Source organism: Zonotrichia leucophrys, chromosome 4 (assembly GCF_028769735.1).
Source record: "Zonotrichia leucophrys gambelii isolate GWCS_2022_RI chromosome 4, RI_Zleu_2.0, whole genome shotgun sequence".
NCBI classification, from domain to species: domain Eukaryota; kingdom Metazoa; phylum Chordata; class Aves; order Passeriformes; family Passerellidae; genus Zonotrichia; species Zonotrichia leucophrys.
The window spans coordinates 28,758,248-28,774,725 of NC_088173.1; the positions used below are offsets into that span (position 1 = coordinate 28,758,248).

The window sequence follows — 16,478 nt, forward strand, 5'->3', positions numbered from 1 at the left end:
TTTTTTGGTTTTTTTAGTTGATAGTACCATCTCTCGATAAGTTGATATGTGTAGTGTAAGGGCATCATTCACTTTGGAGTGTTCAGAATTGAACATGAGCTCTACAGGATCATGCTGAAATATCTAAGGATTCATGTAATTGGTTATACATGATAGAATTTTTACTCTTTTCTTCAGCCTTAGCCTGAGGGCTGGGGTTTTAGTTATTGGTGAGAGTTTTCCATGCTGTGTTAACCTCACTCTGAATATTTAATCTGATTCTAGGTCTTTCAATACACACTTTCCATGGGAATTTTTTTGTACGATCTACTGATTTACTGTCCCTTGCCAATGTCAATCCTGATGCTGGTTTTGCAGTACAAATGTCTATAGAGGAAAGTCTGACTGACACATCTTTGGTTTGTTTTCAAACAGCACTTTTGTATACTTCCAGTAAAGGTAAATAAATTCAAATTAATTGGTCACTGGGGCTTTTGTTTCTTTTTATGGTGTAATGCTTGTAAAGTTAGTTCCACAGTCTTTTGTTGTGTTCTACACACTAAAAGAATCTTGTCAGAGCAAGTAAGCCTACTTGGCAGTTAATCACATAATGGAAATCCTTATAAACACTGTTTTAAAGTGAAAATTGACATAGTGCTGATTCAGCAAGACTTTTTTACTTAAAAGTCTGGCCATTGTTACAAGCAGTAACATGTTTGGCAGGCACTTTGTCCAAACATACAGACCTGTGATGGATTGGATCAAGCTGCAATTACTGCACTGGGTGAGCATAAAGAATAGCAGCTAATTTCTATGGTAGAATATGCCACAAAATTTTGGGATGGATGTCAGTGTACTTCATTGGTAGGATCAAACACGCTTACTGTAGATGTCGATGTAGTTTGTGTTATCAAATCGTGCTGCTTTAGAGTAGAATTTTAACAGGTTGAGACAGGGAGACAGTATTGTATTGCAGCAATTTCTTGACTGGTATGTTTTCTAGAATGGGTACATCTTAAATGGGAGGAGATGCTGTAATGACTGAATTTGTTTAGTTCTACCAGGAGAGTATGCAAAATGATTTCCACTGATTTCTCTTAGGTGAGCGTCGAATTCGAGTGCACACACTTTGCTTGCCCGTAGTGAGTTCCCTGGCTGATGTGTATGCAGGAGCAGATGTACAGGCAGTTGTGTGCCTCTTAGCAAACATGGGTGAGTACAGGCCAGGAAGATTCACGTGTTTTTTGGCAAGTTTCTAATTTTGCCAGCCATTTAAATGAAGTAGTGAATGAAGCCTGGATATTATTAAAAAGAGTTGGAGTGCAACACGCTGAAACCTGTGTGTGCAACAGATGACAAAACCAAATTCATACTGAAATTGTGAACTGAAATACTGCTTGTTCTTTAGTCTTTTAAAAAGAGCCTTCTTACTTTGTTCTCTGGAGGTTAGTAAAGGACAAAGAATCATAACACACTTGGATCAAAACTCTCAATTTTGAATCATCATTATCATTGTTGTTCGCTCAAACTTAGGCATTCTAGGATTACTTAAGAAAGAGGGATTCAGTTTAGTGAGTTGCTGGAGACTAAAAGAGAATTTCTGACAGCAGTGTATTTGAGGTATTGGTTTTATATCCTTCTGTTGTTGCAGGGCTGAGGATTCTTACTTATCCCTTAATTGTGGGTCATAAGTTATAGACTGATCTCTCCTGTTAAATGTGTATGACTCTGTGCAGCATTTTAACATGTTCTATTTTGTATATTAATATTGAAATCAGTTAGAAGAAGTAAGTTGTAATTCTGTGTCTTCTGGGATTGGAGCTTGGAGCTAGATGATCTTTAAGGTCCCTTCCAAGCCAAACCATTCTGTGATCTCTTAAATGCACATTCAGTCCAGCAGGTGGCTTCCTCCCACCAAAGGATTTGCAGCCCTTGCTCAGCAGAGAAAAATGAAGCAGCATTTATAGTAATCACTATTATGTCACTGAAGTAATGGAAGAAATTTCTTATGTGAGGGGGGAAAAAAATCAAAATTAATTGCTGCAGATCTTATCTTGGTGGTTGGGCAACAGCATTTCAACAATAACTAAGTTATTTGTATAAGGTTTAAATTTATATTTAGACTTCACTATGTATGATTGCTTTAAAATTTTCTTTTAATTCTCCAAGACTACAAACCAGGGAGCCAAAATTAACTACACATTATATTTGAGCATTATGAGACTGAGTTTCTGTATGGACAGTCATGTAATTTACTCCTAAAAAAAATTAGGACTGCAGATGTGGTTTGGGGAATTTTTTAGTCTTAAAACTTAACCCAGAAGCACAGGTCAAATTTTCAAAGTTCAAGGGAATGAGTGAGACCATGTGTGGTAACTTCTTGGTTCCTTCTGCCCCCCAGCTGTGGATCGCTCAGTCTCATCCAGCCTTGCAGATGCAAGAGATGCCTTAGTCAATGCCGTGGTGGACTCCTTGGCAGCGTACATGTCAACTGCCTCAAATCTGCAGCAGTCCATGCTGATAGCACCAAATTCCCTCAAGCTTTTCCCACTCTATATTTTAGCTCTTCTCAAACAGGTATGTATGACCTAGTGGATTAGTGTTTGATGTTAAGTTCACTGTTCCATTTGATGAATTCTTCAGTTCTAGGTCAAGCAATGTCTGCACTTCTCTAAAATTATGGAAATTGGATTACCATCTTTATGCCAACTAAACTTTATTGTAAAAGATTACCATAGTTGCTTATTTAAAATTGTTAATGTCTGAAGCTTTTATTAGTTTACTTGATTTTGAATTTCTTATGTTCTGTCTTATATTGCTTTACAGTTAAAATAAAGAAATAGTTTACAATCAGCATTTCTCAGATTTTGGCAGCTCATTAGTGTATACCATGAAGGTTGTTGGAAACTGCTTATTAGTACTGCTTCATTTTTATTTTATGAAGTCAGAAGCAAGAATTTTCCAATACATATTTTTGTCCTTTAAATTTCCAAGAAGAAAAATGAGTTTCCATGGAAATACAGTAAATGTTATTATAGAAACTCAAGTGATATTGTTGAAAGTTAACATAGAAGTAGTTACTACTTTTTTTTTTTTTAATGATATCTTTGTTTGGATTACTGAACATCATACTTAAAAAGAGACAGCTTCCTGCAGGGTGGTGTTATGAATAAATCTCACTGCTTAAATTTTTTCATGTCTGACAGTTCTTGGTTCTGTTATGATGAATAAACCTTTATATAAGTTTTGTAAGAGATCTAAGCATAGTAATTTATTTTCTTCGGCTTAATGATTACTTTAGTCTCTAATATACTGATTATGACTTTTTTATACTTGCATGACAAATGCAGTTAATGGTGGGGGAAAACACAGACTATTTATTATTGAGATCTGTGTAAAAGACAGAAATAAGAGTGGCTGGGAAAAGTTGTTTAGGTTTGGATTTTTTATTATCTTTATTAGCAATAACAAAATATGGTATATAGAGAAACCAAAATCAAAATGCTTGTGGCAGCCAAGAAGGAGTGATGTCCTTAGCTTTGTTGTAGAAGCGAATATGAACTTTTATTATAAGAATGTTCTCCATTGAGTTAGCATATGATGTTTAATTCATTGTGTTGCTTCTCACAGCAATTGTGTACCAGTTGGTTCTAAAGGAGATCTGAAAAATTCAGTAGGAGATAGTTAAAAAATAAATTTTATCCCATGGGAGTCTAGTTTCTCCTATAAAACATGAAAGTATGTTTCCATTCCAAAACTTTTCCTTAGCATTGAATTCTTACTAATATAAAGTCAGAGTTAATCTTCCGCATGTATGTACCTTGCCTGAACTCTGCTTACCTTGTCTCTTTCCTGTGCTAGCTTGCACTTGTGAGTTTCACAGGCCAGTGTCACTTGTCAAGAATAAAAAGGAGAAATGCTGGTCCAGTTTCATGCAAATTTTAGACAAAGTGAGGGAGAAATTTATTCTCTTTCATCAATAAGGAGGGGGGCTAGATAATGTTTTAAAAATCTTGCTCAAACTCTATGATTAAGATTCTACCCATAAGATACATTTCTTTACAAAAGCTCTGCCACCTTTGCTTGTCACTTTGAAAAGTCTGAACTGCACTCTTACATGTGATATAAAGTACAGGATTTGTTTGAGTGGTAATGTGCTCTTGCAGAAAGCCTTCAGAACAGGCACCAGTACCCGCTTGGATGATCGTGTCTATGCAATGTGCCAGATGAAGAGCCAGCCCCTTGTTCATTTGATGAAGATGATTCATCCCAACTTGTACAGAATAGACAAGCTGACTGATGAGGTAATGTATGAAGCCTGGTAATAGCATTTCCTACTTTTAATGGTCCATTAAATTTGGTGCTGTGCTGCAGTAATTTTATGTTGTTACTGTAATACAAATGGAGCATTTCCCCTAAGTTATAAAAAATCAAGAGAAACATTATTTTCAAGTTTTGAGTTGCATGTACGGTAATGTGGTATGAGCAGAACTGTGGTTTTACTTCATCTTGTTTCAATGACCACAGTAATGCCATAATTTTTTGTCATACAAAGAAAGTAGAGATATTGTATGTATGGGAGACATTTTCAGTGTGTTTTTATTATTTAGAACTGTCTGAGGTAAATGGGTGTAGTAGATCTGATCTGATGGATGATTCAAAGTTTTATACAGAAATCAGATACAGTTGCTTGCAATAACAACCTTCCAGTGGTTTTTCAGACTGAAGTGGATCAAACAGAATTTTATTTCTAGACGGTTGTGATCAAACTGAGAAAGTACTTCATGTACAAAACCAGGTTTTATTATTTCCTCTTCTACGGATGTAGCCTAGGAAAAGAATGCATTTTTTAATAGTAAAAAGCAAGATTGGGTTTTATTTAAGGGACAAAGTTAGTTATAATGGCAAAAATAAGGGGTTTTATAAGTAAGATTTTATTAGATTTTGTCCCTAGTTTTGGAAAAGTATATGTAGGAGTTTGCTTCTAAGTGATACAAGGTTATAGGGTAAACTGAATAGTTTCACTGGCAGTGGTATTGTATTATTCTGTTCAGCACAACCTCTGAGCTATTTGTAGTCTTAAATTTTCTTTTAAGGTATTTCATAAACTTAAATAGGTGAGTCTAAACTCAGTGTTCTTCAGTGGAGTCGCTGTTTTTGTACTCCATCCCTACCAGTCTTTGAGATGCCAACTTCAGCTGGCTTTGTGAAGTTATTTTTGTGGCACTTAAATTATAACGCTCTGTGCTTGTGCTGTAAAGAATCTGCAGCGTCTTTAGGAGATCCAGTTTTATTAGCAAAGGCTTTCAGACTGGTTATTTTGAGTGCAATAATACAAAAATAGGGCTTATTTTAACTACTGAAATTAATTGGCAAACCAGATATTAAATCATAACAGAATGCTAATCTGCCATTTAGTACTGCTTCAGTTTAAAGTCTTTGTGACAAAGTCTTTGTGACAAAATGCTCTTAAATGTCGTTTCTTAAAAAAAATTCTGTGAAATTAAAAAAAATAAATTTAAATTTTAAAATATTTTTGAAATATTACAGAATTCCTTTAAAATGTTTTTAATAGTTTTCTTTGATTCTTGAGAGTATTGAGTAAAGCCTGGAACTTCCCCAGGTGGAATTCAGTAGCTTGATTTTCATAACTATGTCTAAATCCCCAAAAGCTGTAATTTATGGCATTATGATATGAAAATTTTAAGTGATTTTTTAAAATAATCTTATACTACATGGGCATGTGCTTAGTCAGTAGAGTATTTTTTCCCATATTATTTTCAGAATGCTTCAGAGTTTCTTGAGATGTCTGGCCTGTTTTTGTATTGGAGGAGGAGGCAGCTTTAATATGAAAATACTGGGCCAGGGGGTTGTGTACATGGGGATTTTTTATTATTGTTTTTGTTTGTTTTATTGCTGGGGAGAAAGGGTATTTTTTAATAGTTAGTGCATCTTTAATCAAATCGGTCACAGGGCTCTGTGGACAAACCCAAGGACCACTTCATGCAGGATCTTAAATCAGGGGACTTCCTGATAATGGAATGCAATAATATATGGAACCCTTACAGGGAGTAGAATCTGATGGTTTTCTGCTCTTGCAACATTTCTAGTGAAATTGAATGCAGTGGAAAAAACCCAGAGGTTGTGTGTAGAAAACTTAAATCACCAGTAGTAATTATTTTGAAATTCTGACATCTGTAGCATCAAAAATGTTACATAAGTATCTTAAATTAACTTGCATTATTATGTTTTAGGTATTAAAGTAGCCCTTAAAATAAGTAACATTGTAGAACTGTTTGATGTACATAATCATTTTAGGCTTAACATAGTATTTTGTTATATGAGAATCCTCAGAATTTTGCTAGAGATTATCAGTGTTTTTCCTGTTTTGTTTTACCTTTAAGGGTAAAATTGTGGTGTTATTTGAGTGTTGGGTTTTTGTTGCAGAGTACAATACATGTAAATGACAGAGTTGTTCCTCAGCCACCCCTTCAGAAGTTGTCTGCAGAGAAGTTGACAAGAGAAGGAGCTTTTCTTATGGATTGTGGTTCAGTAAGTTAAAAATTTACACATTCCTTTTTTTAAAAATTTCCTAAGGAGAAAAAGAAGACCAAAAAGCAGTGCCTGTTATGTTATTAAAACCAGTGAGCTTTCAGCAATAACAGTGTTGTCAATCAGCATTCCAGGTAATCTGACAGTAATCTGTGTTCCAGTGAAAAGCTTTCATACTTTGATCTGAGCCTACATTTATCTTTGAGGCTATAAAGGTTGATTTTTTTCATGCAGTACTGGTCAAAATATATCAAGAGTTCACACAAAGACGTTTTTATGGAATTAATGTATTTTTATTTTCCAGAATTTCTTTTAATGGCTATTAAATTGCACATACTAGAAGATTTAGCAAAACACCTGGGAATGATGCAGGAATGTTCTCAGATGTGCACAAACAGTGGCTTTATGATTTGTGGCCTGTGTTATGTAAGAGTTGCAAGAGAGAGGGAATTGGAGACTAAACAAAATCTGTAGATACAGTTTAAGGCATTTCTAGAAATTGCACTAAAACACTCAATTGGATAAAGCATTTTGCTACCCAGTGGCAGTCTAGAAGGTTCTTTTAACCTTGAATCACTTCAGGGCTGAGTGTCAATGTAAAACTAGCTTTTGTCTCCAGACCTCTGAAATAATTACTACAATAAGCTTTGATAATTGATGCTTTGCTACAACTTGTTTAGATTGGGAAGCCAGTGTGCAGTAACCAACAACATGGTGTGACTTCAGATAATTTGAGGGGTTTGATTTAAGGAAGTAACATGGGAAATCACTGCATTAACTGTTCCATTATAAATGTGTCCTGCAACCTCATTTTTTCAGTATTTTAATTCTACCCATACATAATTTTTTATGTTTAATGACCTTACTCCTAAGTTTTTCGAAGGTACTGATTATTTACACACTTACTTATGAATATAGACATGTATGTATGAATTATAACTGGAACACTCAAGTGCTTAATTTGCATGGAAGTTACTATTCTGGGATTATTCCTATTGCATCACCACTTGCCTATTTCTCTAAAATGTAGGCAGGGCCTTTTCTAAAACTGATTCTGACATCTTACAGATTTTTTACCTTTGGATTGGAAAAAACTGTGATAACAACTTCATAAAAGATGTCCTTGGATACCCGAATTATGCATCAGTGCCACAGAAAATGGTAGGCATTTTAATGAGCTGAGCTGTAAACTGCTTACACTTGGAATGTGCATTTAATCTATTTATTTCTGCATTTTCAGTTTTTAATTATATAATGATGAGTTAGGTTGGGGTTTTTCCTAATTAGGTATCTTCCAACCTCTTATCAGCTTCATAGGAGCCAGATAGAAGCTTTCAGATGTTTTCAAGGAAAGAATGTAAACATGTAAATTTCATCATTCATGAAATGTCAAACAGTTGCTCTGCAACATAACTGCTTTTAATATTTTAATGGAAGTACATATACATTCACAAGAATAGGAAGCAATTTCATTGGATGAATACAAAAATTACCTATTCAGATGTGTTAATAATTAAGATTAGAGTTAGTTCATTGATAACATAGTTTTCATTGATAACAAAGCCTTGTGTTCTCTGAACCTGGTGTAAGATACCAAATCTGTGGGATGACACAACAGACCTGTAAGTAATGGTAAGAGTTAAGTTTGGCTCAGATTCCAAGCCTTGACTCAATGTTAAAAAGAGAAACTTTCAGCTGTTAGAACATCAGACTCTTGGTTGTGTGTTTTGGTGGAGGGGTTTTTATGACAGGTAGTTTTTATGACTACCTGTACCTGTAGTCTAGTGTGTGAAAGAGAGTAGCAATTAAGAAGTCTCCTCTTCAGTAAGTAGTGATTCCATAATATCAACAATTGGCAAATAAGGATGGACCCTTTCAAGACAGTCTAGGAAAGTTCAGAATCAAATGGTTATATCCAAATAGTACCAAAAAATGATAGCATAGGAACACATAGGTAGATACGTTCTGCTTACAGTTGCATAGTATCAAGGAAAGTGACAAGAACAGGTGAAGAGTGGTAAGTTATAAGACTACTATAACACTGGGCTGCTTGTTCAGAGTTTTGTGTTTTGCATGTATTAGCAATTTAGAACTGTCCCCTATGACTAGCTGATGGTATTAGTTAATAGAGTTTCCAGGAGGAACTTAGATAAAGGAAGGGTAATTTTCTTAATGGTTATATAGCATCTGTCATAATGAAAATGAGACAAAAACTTACATAAAGTTATCTTTGCTTTTAAGTTATGCCCTCATTTTACAAAGGTAGCAGTGGAACTACTTTAACTGAAATAAATTCCTTTGTGTCATGTTAATTGTCTTTAAGTATCATATTGGCTAAAGAGGTGATACATCTAGCTCAGTGAATTCCTCAGTCCTTTTAAGTCTGTTTTTTCAGCTCATTCCCTAGCCAAGTAGTCCAGTAGCATCTTTCCATTGATATTTACATAAAATTCAGATTTTGCTTCTTGTTCCTTCAGTGATGCAAAGTGCAACGTGTAGAAACTTGATTGGCAGAAGAAGATACAGGCAAGAAGACTGCAAAAGCAGCATTTTGAAAAGATGACTTTGCTATCTAAAATCTTTTGCACTTAAAACACAGTAAACTATGTTTTTATAAGTTAAAGATGTTTAAAAGTTGAAGATGTACTCTTTCCTAGGTAGCAGTGCACCACAGATACTATGAAGTATTGTCCTTTAAGCTGAAGCAAAACAGCTGTGTATGTAAAATCAGGGTTAGGAACTTCTTAACTGAGACTGTGGCTTGAGTTATGTTACAGCTTTCAGGATCTGTTTTTTTTAATAGTTTCAATAATAAAAGGTGATGGTTTCTTTCAATTACCTTCAACCAGACACAGCTTCCTGAGGTGGATGCACCTTCTTCAGAAAGGACACGATCTTTTATATCTTGGCTTAGAGATAGTAGACCTTTAAGTCCAGTTCTTCAAGTAATAAAGTAAGTATTTCTGTTATGCACTAAGTTGTTACTAGCAACTTGTATTTACAATTTCTAGTTAAGACTGATGAAAAGTGAGTGTATCTGTCTTGGAAGAAACTGAATAAAATCACCTTCCCAACTGATAAGATGCTGTTTATAAAGCTGTCTAGTGACAAAGGTTTTCTTTGAATCTAGTGCAAATTCAGTTGCTCATAGTTTTATTGGTAGGAATTGGTTGCATATATTTATTAGGAATATACTAAACCTCAGTGGATGTCCTTATGCTCAGTGGTGTTAACCAGGTTAGTTTCTAGTATAGCTTTTATAATTTCATTATATGTGTATAAAAAAAATTCAAGTAAAGTTAGTAATATGTAGATGGTTTAATAATTGTATGTATTTGTTATTGAGATCTACAGGACATCAGCTGATAGATGGGCCAAGTTCTGAAGCCTTTTCAAGCTATGACTTGCTTAAGGAGGTTTAAATTCTATGAAATGTTTATACTTGAGATTACGTTTCACTTGTAGAGTACTTGTTTTACTGAGCTGGGCAGGAGATCACTTTTTAGAGAGTGTGATGACTTGCTCAGAGAAATGATACTGAAATATAGGACTGAAGGACTTGAGCTGTTGGCATTGTGGCTGCTGCTGAAGTTGCAGGAATTTCTGATAGACCATAATAAGTAGGAGAGCTTTGCTGCATGCTGCACTACACCGAAACAAAGGACTGTGTCCCAGCAAATTTTTATGGGGCAATAATTTTGGATACTAGGTCTTTCACCTGTTACCTTTTCTATTCTGTTGCTAAGGAAGAAAGTCAGGGGAGGGGATTGAGATTACATGTAAACAGAGATGTAGTTTTTGCATTTTTTCATTGCCACCAGCATATTTGTTAGCTTCAAAAACAAAAGAATTTTTACATTTCCTTTTTTGTGTTTCTACAAGATACTCTTAAGTGCTGTATTTCACCTGCTCTTCTACCATGTTATATACTTAAAAAGATCCTGTTATGTGATATTGTATTGCAAACTTCAAGATTTCTTAGATTTTGGATTATTTGCAATTGTAATCTCTTTGGACTAAATTTATATTCCAAATGACAGTCAGCAATTTATTAGAACTTATCCCTCTGAATTTGCAGTGGATTTTTTTGCTCAAAGTTTGATTTTGCTCAGTACTTTCCCTTCTTCTTTCAGAGATGAGAACCCTGCCAAAACAGATTTTTTTCAGCATTTAATTGAGGATCGGACAGAAGCAGCTTTCTCGTATTATGAATTCCTACTTAATATTCAACAGCAGATTTGTAAGTGACCAAGGAAGAGGTAGAGGAAAAAGTCTGACTTCAGACAGAAGCGTGGGCCAAGAGAACCATATGGGAAGTTACAGAAATGGATGCTTGTTCTTCACAATATACAGTGACCAGCACTGTTTTGGAAGCTCTACAGCTAAAGGAGTATACATTTCCAAAAGAATTTTGCAGATTTCCTTCAGTCTAAAATGCTACGAGTGATGAAGCTGTTTCACTAGTAAACTTTAAAATTGGTTTGTACACGTTTCCAGTTGTGCAGCGGTATGGTGCTCTGTTTATTGCAAGCTGGTGAATTTATGTAGCTATGTGGGATGATATTTCTTAACAAAATGTACAATTAGGTAAAGCCTTTTTTCTTACATTTGTTATAGTAGCCCTTCCAGATCCAAATCCTTAACAGAGATGTCAAAGGGCAGTGATGTATGTTGGTTGTTTATACGAATTTCTTTTTAAAAGGAATGGTTCATACTTGCTAAAGACTTCAGCAAATTCCCTGTGAAAGTTGTAGAGTTTCAGTAAAGTAAATCAATTGTAGAAATAAAATATATAATGTACATAGGTATTACATTTGTAAAGAAAATGTAAAAAATGTAACTAAAAAAAGACCTAGCTCATTGTGCAGAATTGTTGAGTGCTCGATGATGATGAATTGTTCTGTCCCAGGCTAGACAATGAAGTTGACTATTAAAACATGATAAAAGTATCAATGTAGAAGGAATATAGCTGCTGCTTCTGTTAATTTTAGGTGAATTTATTTATGATTGGCTTACTAATTAAAATATTTTGCTTTATCATGTGGTTTTATATTTATGCAACTATAATCATTTTCCAGCTAAACTCTTACCAAACTGAATATTGAAGAAAACATGTTTACCACCTTACTTCACAGACCTGTGGAAGGGAGGAGAAAACAACACATAACCTGAAATGAGTTTTGATACAGAGTTCCTAAGCCCCTTCTAATGTATTATCCTAAAGAAGGCATATCTCTTAACCTTGTTTTGCATTTTATAACTACTGTAGACTTGGTCCAGGTTTCTGTAACTTGTGTTGTCTGCCATTTAGAGTAAGTGTGGGTAATCACTCACACTTGTAGATTTGAATTCTGCTGTGATCTAAGGAAAAACAAGAAGGGATGTAAAAATTAATTACATTACATCAGTGAAAGTAAAGGCTTTAAAATGACAAAATTCAAAATGTAATCACACTTGCATATTTCAGAAACTTTATTCTTGTTAATGTTTTGGTAACTCAAGGGTTTGGGCTTTTTGATAGATTAATGACAGATTTTTTCAGTTTGGTGAATTTGGGATGATTTTCTTCAGCCTTTCTTTTAGAGACACATTAGAATTAATTCATAAAGCACAATCAATCATACTTAGTTTTCTGAACTTTGTTTATCTGTTTGGTTTAATGAAATGTGACTACAATAGAATAATTAGGTACAAAAAAGTAAATTATTATTAGTATGATTACATTTTCATTTAATGTAGCCTTGAAAATGCTAACATTGTATTTTAACTGCTCTAGCCCCTGAATCAAATATTCAAGGAGAAGATGTACTAGCTATGGTTTGCAAATGCTTTAAAAGCTACAACAGTTAAATTGCGCCAGTAGTGTTACTCTGCATGTTAGCACAAACTCATTGTTTGGAGAAGATACCTTATATTGTGTGTTGTCCTTAACTAAATGTGTTTAAGTTACCCAAAGAATTACAGAAGAGAAACTTTCCATTGAGTAAATTAATTTATCATGTAATAAACATCTGAGGCAATGCTGAATGTTGTCCCGAAATTAGACCTTCAGGATTTCAGTGCTTGTTTGTAAAGTAATGTGCATTGGGTGAAAGCTAAGTGCTGCTGAAGAGTGGGGCATCTTAAAAATCATTTGTATTTGTGAAGATGAGAAGAGCATGTTAACATTTCAAATGCTCCATGAAGATGCTTCTAATTTGTGAGTTTGATGTTGATATCTGGGAACACGTTATGCCATGATTAATTGCAACATATTCTGTAAAATAATTTCTTAAAGCTTTATTCTTCTAGTATAGTTTTTGTATATAAAAATTATGAAAAAAAATTTTTAGAGCTATTTGTTCAGTAAAATTATTACACAGCACAGAGAATATAGTTATTTTTTTATTAATGATAGAGCACATCTCCATTCTGATTTTTAGTTTAAATTTTAACAAGATAGTCTCATGGAAATATCTTGAATTTGAAACATCTCAGGATTTAGGGTACTGATTTTAGTCTTTTGATCAATAGAGTATCTGTAGGCATGGCAAGAGTATCTCTGAGAAGGACCTGAGTGTCCTGGTGGACAACAAGCCTTCCATGAGCCTGGTGGTGTCCTTGTGGCCAAGAAAGCCAATGGCATCCTGGGGTGCATTGGGAAGAGCATTGCCAGCTGGTTGAGGGATGTGACCCTGCCCCTCTGCCCAGCCCTGGTGAGGCACATCTGGAGTGCTGTGTCCAGTTCTGGGTCCTCAGCACAGGAGGGACATGGAGCTCCTGGAGTGGGTCCAGCAGAGGCCACAAGGGCGATGAGGGGGCTGGAGCATCTCTCAGAAGGAAAGGCTGAGGGAGCTGGGTCTGTTCAGCCTCGAGAAGAGACAGAGAAGGCAACCCATCAATGTCTGTGAGTATCTGAAGGGAGGGTGTGAAGGGGATGGAGCCAGGCTCTGCTCAGTGGTGCCCAGCAATAGGACAAGAGACACCAGGCAGAAACCAATGCACAGGAAGTTCCACCTGAGCATGAGGAAGAACTTCTTTACTGTGCAGGGGACTGAGCACTGGAACACATTGCCCAGAGATGCTGTGGAGTCTCCCTCACTGGAGATAATTCAAAAGCCATCTGGATGCCATCCTGTGCCATGTGTCTTGGGATGAGCCTGCTTGAGCTGGGGTGTCAGACCAGATAAGCCTTGGTCCCTTCCAACTCAGACAATTTCTCTTACAATGGCTTGGATCATGCCACTGTAGCAGAAGATACAGATTGAAGATTAATCCAAGCAGGGGAAGTGCTGTGAAGCTCAACAAAGCTTATTGCCTGCTTATGTAAGCAAAGTAGCTCTCTAGCCATTCTAGGGTTTGAACTTTTCCCTTAGTGTCTTCCACACTGCATAATATAAAGCATGTCTGTTTCAGTAGAAATTTAAGATTTCTCAGGGAGGATGTTTCCCAGCCCCAGCTAAGTAAGATCAGTTCAAATGTTCAATATTTTAAGTACTGACAGTGGGGATCCCTTTCATGTCTTTGCTCTACAATGCAACATCTTACATGTCTTTTACCTAGGAAGCAGTATGGAAGTTCTTGTGGGAGAAATTAGACCCTGTGAAGCTCTTACAATGGTCGGACATGTGATGCAGCTCCCTAAGAAGTGTTATTGAACTCAATTCTTTATTTTTGTTCTTAAGCTTATTAGAAATAAACCTATTTATTAATCTTGGTGTAGCTCTTCTCATGGCAGTGAAGAAAAGATGACTGGGGCAGGTAATTCTGTTTTGCCTTGGCTTTCTGTAAATTGTGTCAATACTGAAATGATAGTTTTGTCATGGCTGGTTTGTAAAAAGCCAAAATCAGTTGTTTGTAATCCTGAGAGCCAAGAGTTCTTCAGTAATGTTAAATGTGGAGTCAAGTTTTTTCACACCAGGTAGATTTTAAGAATTTTATGATGAAGTTTCAAGGTATGGGACACAAGTGGATAAATGAGGAACTAACTAAAACCTCAGTCACTGATTGCTGCAGTTGGAAGTTTTGGAGTGTATTTGTCTCTGCAGGCAGGATGTAACCCTGCAGAAATTCAGTAACCAGTGTGGGAATGGGGAGGTCTGAGGCTTAGCTGGCAATGAACTGATGCAATACCCCAAATATGTATCTGTTACTATGTAAACATTACTTAAATGATGTTTTGTTTAAAAGCAGTTTTTTATACTTTAATACATGTTAAATTTTTATATAGTATTTTCTGGTAGTTTATTCAGTTCTAAAAAAGTGTGAGAGGGTTTTACATGCCCTGTTGCATCTCAGATTTTCATAAAGGAGGTAGAATATAATTAGAATCACAGATACTTCTGGTTTTTAGCGTACCAGGATCTTTGGTAGATTTGTGTTGGGAATTTTAAAGGAAATGGGCAAACTGTAATGATTTATTGATGCAATTTCTTTACCTCTCAGCCTCTAAAATTAAAAAAAAAAAAGAAAACAATTTCTAGCAGCCTTCCATGTCTTTACTTAAACTGATGTTACATCATATTCAAATTCAGGGATCTGGAAAAGTGCAGTTACAGCTTTTGCAAAAAAATGGGATTGAAGTCTCTTTTGAGAACATTTTATTTTTCCTCACAAGATACTGATGATTCCTCTCCATGGAAAAATCCAAAGGCATTTCTACTTTTTGGAGTGTATCAAGAGAATTCTCACATGATTACCATAATGTAAAAGATTATTGCAACAACAATGATAATTCAAATAACTACATAATAGGTCTTTCTTCATTTTATGCTTCAATCCACTTGTAGGGCCTTTGATATTTTTTCTCTGCAGTTTTGATAACTAGGAAAAAGTAAATATTACACAGAATTTCTTCTTACTTTCCTTTGGCAGATCTTAGCAAAAGGAGCTGCCTAATTAGCAGTACCAGTCATGCACAGGATTTCAGTCTGTGCACACTTCTATAGAAGATAAATAGGGGAAGTGGCAGAACTCCTGGAAGTATTTCACAACCTATTAAATATTTCTTAAATGGAGAAAGGATTAAAATTTCATTTTCTTGCATCTGTTTACCTTTGTGATTTTCTGGTTTTTATTTACTTAAATCTACGTTTGAGGCTTTTATTTTATCTTTTTCAGATGTTAAGAGAACCCTGCCCTTGAGGCATCATCAAATACAGATCTCGAATTACACCCTTAATCATGCTACCATTAAAAGAAAAGTGTCAATTTCACAAAGGTCAAGAGTGTTGGAAGGAAGTACTGTTTGGTTAACAACTATAATACTTCTTTATTGATGTGAGTAGAAAGTTTCCACTTGCAAGACACTGAGGCTTTGTGGGATTCTTGAGTTAAGTGTTTATTGGCATAAGAATCCTCAAGTATGAGAAACAGTTGGTGATAATTAGCCATCTTGGTAATCTGCTAACCATTGGAAATGTTAGTCTCATATTGTTTGAAAATATGTTTTAAAAATTAACAAATTATTCCATGTTAGATCTTCATTTGGGTGGAGAAAATACTATTTAGGAAAATACTTTCTTCTGTTAATAACTTCTGTAGATACAATGCTTTCAAAAAGTTCTGCAGGCTTCAAGTCTCAGCTTCTATGAATACAAAAAACTACTAAAAATTACCTGATGACCTAATGCTGAAGAGAAAGAAAAAAAAAAAGTAATAAAATATGTAGAAGTTGTCTGTAGCTAAGGAATTCATTCTGCTCTTTTCAGCAGCAGAATATGATGTCTTCATTATCTGAAGTAGAGCTTAGGAGAAGCCAGAAGTAAAACTGGAATCACTGGTACATGTCCTCATCCAGCTTACTGAGCACATGCAGAGCTTCTGAAAGATTGGTGCTTCCCTATCCAGATGATGATGTTTAGGCATTTCTTACAATCTGGCTGTATTTCACAGTGCCTTGCATGCTCATTCAAAATAAAAAGCCATTTGAGTTTGCAAGTTTTCCCTTTTCCCTCATCCAAGATATT

The 16,478-nt window shown here is 35.3% G+C and overlaps 1 protein-coding gene across 4 annotated transcripts in view; it reads left to right on the forward strand.

Annotated features, from left to right (window-relative positions):
- Positions 1–14,983, forward strand: part of SEC24B (SEC24 homolog B, COPII coat complex component) — a 48,098-nt gene extending 33,115 nt beyond the window's left edge. For all 4 annotated transcript variants that reach the window (XM_064710947.1, XM_064710948.1, XM_064710951.1 and 1 more), the window contains 8 exons: positions 265–438; positions 1,081–1,191; positions 2,381–2,556; positions 4,146–4,283; positions 6,427–6,531; positions 7,600–7,692; positions 9,381–9,484; positions 10,665–14,983. In XM_064710947.1, coding sequence (XP_064567017.1) covers positions 265–438; positions 1,081–1,191; positions 2,381–2,556; positions 4,146–4,283; positions 6,427–6,531; positions 7,600–7,692; positions 9,381–9,484; positions 10,665–10,779 — 1,016 coding nt within the window. In that variant the 3' untranslated portion in view covers positions 10,780–14,983. The remainder of the gene's footprint in view (positions 1–264; positions 439–1,080; positions 1,192–2,380; positions 2,557–4,145; positions 4,284–6,426; positions 6,532–7,599; positions 7,693–9,380; positions 9,485–10,664) is intronic.
- Positions 14,984–16,478: the final 1,495 nt, after the last annotated feature.